The sequence below is a fragment of the Condylura cristata genome, unplaced genomic scaffold, assembly GCF_000260355.1.
Source record: "Condylura cristata isolate star-nosed mole 26May11 unplaced genomic scaffold, ConCri1.0 scaffold00015, whole genome shotgun sequence".
NCBI lineage: Eukaryota > Metazoa > Chordata > Mammalia > Eulipotyphla > Talpidae > Condylura > Condylura cristata.
Window position 1 is genome coordinate 35,851,879 of NW_004567116.1, and position 1,423 is coordinate 35,853,301.

At 49.3% G+C, this 1,423-nt stretch overlaps 1 protein-coding gene across 1 annotated transcript; it reads left to right on the forward strand.

Moving 5' to 3' along the window:
- Window positions 1-979, forward strand: LOC101619063 (olfactory receptor 52L1). Its single transcript, XM_004683639.2, has one exon. It carries the CDS (start codon window positions 1-3, stop codon window positions 943-945), a length of 945 nt encoding a protein of 314 aa, XP_004683696.1. The 3' UTR covers window positions 946-979.
- Window positions 980-1,423: the final 444 nt, after the last annotated feature.

The window sequence follows — 1,423 nt, forward strand, 5'->3', positions numbered from 1 at the left end:
ATGATGGTGCTGAGTAATTCCAGCTGGAGGCTACTCCAGCCTTTTTTCCTGGTGGGCATCCCGGGTTTAGAGGAAAGCCAGCACTGGATTGCGCTGCCATTGTGTGTTCTCTATACCCTTGCTCTTGTGGGCAATGTAACTATCCTTTTCATCATCTGGACGGACTCATCCTTGCACCAGCCCATGTACCTATTCCTGGCCATGCTGGCTGGCATTGACCTGGTCCTGGCCTCCTCCACCACCCCCAAAGCCCTGGCCATACTCCTAGTTCATGACCATGAGATCGGGTATACTGTCTGCTTAATCCAGATGTTCCTCATCCACGCATTCTCTTCCATGGAGTCAGGGATACTTGTGGCCATGGCTTTGGATCGCTATGTAGCCATATGTTACCCTCTGCACCATTCTACAATTCTGTACCCAGAGCTCATTGGACGCATTGGCATCACAGTGCTGGTGCGGGGGATAGTCCTTCTCTTCCCCTTCCCCATCCTGCTGCAGAGATTGGTCTTCTGCCGGACCACCGTCATCAGCCATGCATACTGTGAACACATGGCTGTGGTAAAACTCGCCTGCTCAGATACCACAGTGAACCGAGCTTACGGGCTGGCAGTGGCACTATTTGTGGTCGGGTTGGATGTCCTGGCCATTAGCATCTCCTATGCCCTCATCCTCCAGGCAGTGCTGAAGGTGCCAGGGGGTGAGGCCCGGCGTAAAGCCTTTAGCACTTGTGGGTCTCATATTTGTGTCATCCTGATCTTCTATGTTCCTGGAATGTTCTCCTTCCTCACTCACCGCTTTGGCCACCATGTGCCTCATCACGTCCATGTTCTTCTGGCCACACTGTACCTCCTGGTGCCACCTTCTCTCAACCCTCTTGTCTACGGGGTGAAAACTCGCCAGATCCGCGAACGAGTGTTCAGGGTATTCTACATAAAAAGATAGCTCTTTTCTTCAATGGTTCATCTGATGACACAGCTGGGAGTGCAAGGCTGGACTTAACTATACGAACAGAGGCAGTTCTCCAGTGAAAAGTTCTTGTTCTACTAGTCTCGTGGCATGGAATATGCCCAGGCACTTACTTGGCTCTATAATTGATTGGGCTGCACTGGAAAGTGGGATTTTGAATATATTCTTCATCCTGCCTTTTGCTTCTGACCCCAAGATTTCTCTACTCCTTGTGGGTGATAGCTTAGATATTCCATGTTTTTGGGTTTTGCCACCAATTCACCAAGCAACATCATCTGGGACAAGATTGGAAATCTCACCTATGCCTGGTTACAGTTTTAGAGTCTTCAAAACTAGTAAGTTAGTGCTGTAGCTCTTGGTCTCTCCAATCCTGTGTAGCAACAGAGTCTCTCTCAAAGCAGCGGAGACAACTGTAATGTGAGAAAACACCTTTTATAATATGAGTGTTACCCAT